The sequence below is a fragment of the Geospiza fortis genome, unplaced genomic scaffold (genome assembly GCF_000277835.1).
Source record: "Geospiza fortis unplaced genomic scaffold, GeoFor_1.0 scaffold275, whole genome shotgun sequence".
Taxonomy (NCBI): Eukaryota; Metazoa; Chordata; class Aves; order Passeriformes; family Thraupidae; genus Geospiza; species Geospiza fortis.
Window position 1 is genome coordinate 4,616,364 of NW_005054341.1, and position 1,124 is coordinate 4,617,487.

A 1,124-nucleotide genomic window follows, 5' to 3' on the forward strand; every position below is an offset into this window, starting at 1 on the left:
CCGCGGCCCGCCCCGGCAGCCCCGAGATCGGGAAGGTCCCTCGCAGCCCCAACAGCCCCGGCGGGGCTCATCTGGGGACAAACGAGGTGGCGTTTTGTGATCCCAGCCACGGAATCACAGAAAGGTGGGGTTGGAAGGCACCTCTGGAGAACACCCAGTCTGATGGCAGGATGGTTACGTTTGGGAAGGAGGTCCAAGATCAAGACAAAGCCTTAAGGGGCTCTGGGCAGTGCATTTTTCCCCCCCATAGATCTGAGAACTCCATAATACCTCTGAAAACCAGCAGCCTGCAATGAATCCCCCAGCACTCCCGTCTCCTGGCATTCTCTAGCAATGGGAAGAAGGAACTTGCTACAGCTACCTTCACAATTCCTTATGCAAAGTGCCAGGAGGAATTCTTACTCCTTTATTTCACTTGTTCATTCACCCAGCCAAAGCATGAGCTCTTTCACCACTTAATTGTCCCCATGCACACCCATAATGGGACTTGTTACATGTGCCCATAAGGCACGTTTTCACATTTATTCCAGAAATAAACACCTAGGAGCACCATGCGATGACTTTTGCGAGTTTATTGTGTTGGCAGCGCTTCCTGGCAAGGGCAGAGCAGCAGGCTTAGAGCTGGACAAGTGCAGACAACCCTTTTGTGGAACATGGAAATCCGAGAATCATGGAATCGCTGAGCTTAGGAAAGACCTCCGAGATCATGGAGTGCAACCCGTGACCGATCCCCACCTTGTCACCCAGCCCAGAGCACCGAGTGCCACGTCCAGTTGTTCCTTGGACACCTCCAGGGACGGGGACTCCAAACCTCCCTGAGCAGTCCATTCCAGGCTTGGGATCGCTGCTTGCATATCCTCGGTTCTTTCTTGGGCTAGTCTGACACAGTTTGGGATCTTGCTTTGCGAAGGGAGGAAGAGAAGTCCTGCCATTCTATGGATGCTGTCCTCTCTGGCAAGCACTGCTATTCCACGGACGATGTTCTCTCTAGCAGCACTGGTATTCCACGGATGATGTCGTTCCCCAGAAGCCCTGATATTCCACGGATGCTGTCCTTCCCGCTATTCCACGGATGCTGTCCAGTCGGCAGCCCTGCCAGCCCAGGGATGCTGTCCTTCCCCAGC

The 1,124-nt window shown here is 54.0% G+C and overlaps 1 protein-coding gene across 1 annotated transcript in view; it reads right to left on the bottom strand.

Annotated features, from left to right (window-relative positions):
* The window catches only part of NPHP1 (nephrocystin 1), a 12,256-nt gene extending 11,548 nt beyond the window's left edge, over positions 1-708 (bottom strand). The window contains exon 1 of the mRNA XM_031058278.1: positions 697-708. Coding sequence (XP_030914138.1) covers positions 697-708 — 12 coding nt within the window. The remainder of the gene's footprint in view (positions 1-696) is intronic.
* Between the last annotated feature and the right edge of the window lie 416 nt (positions 709-1,124).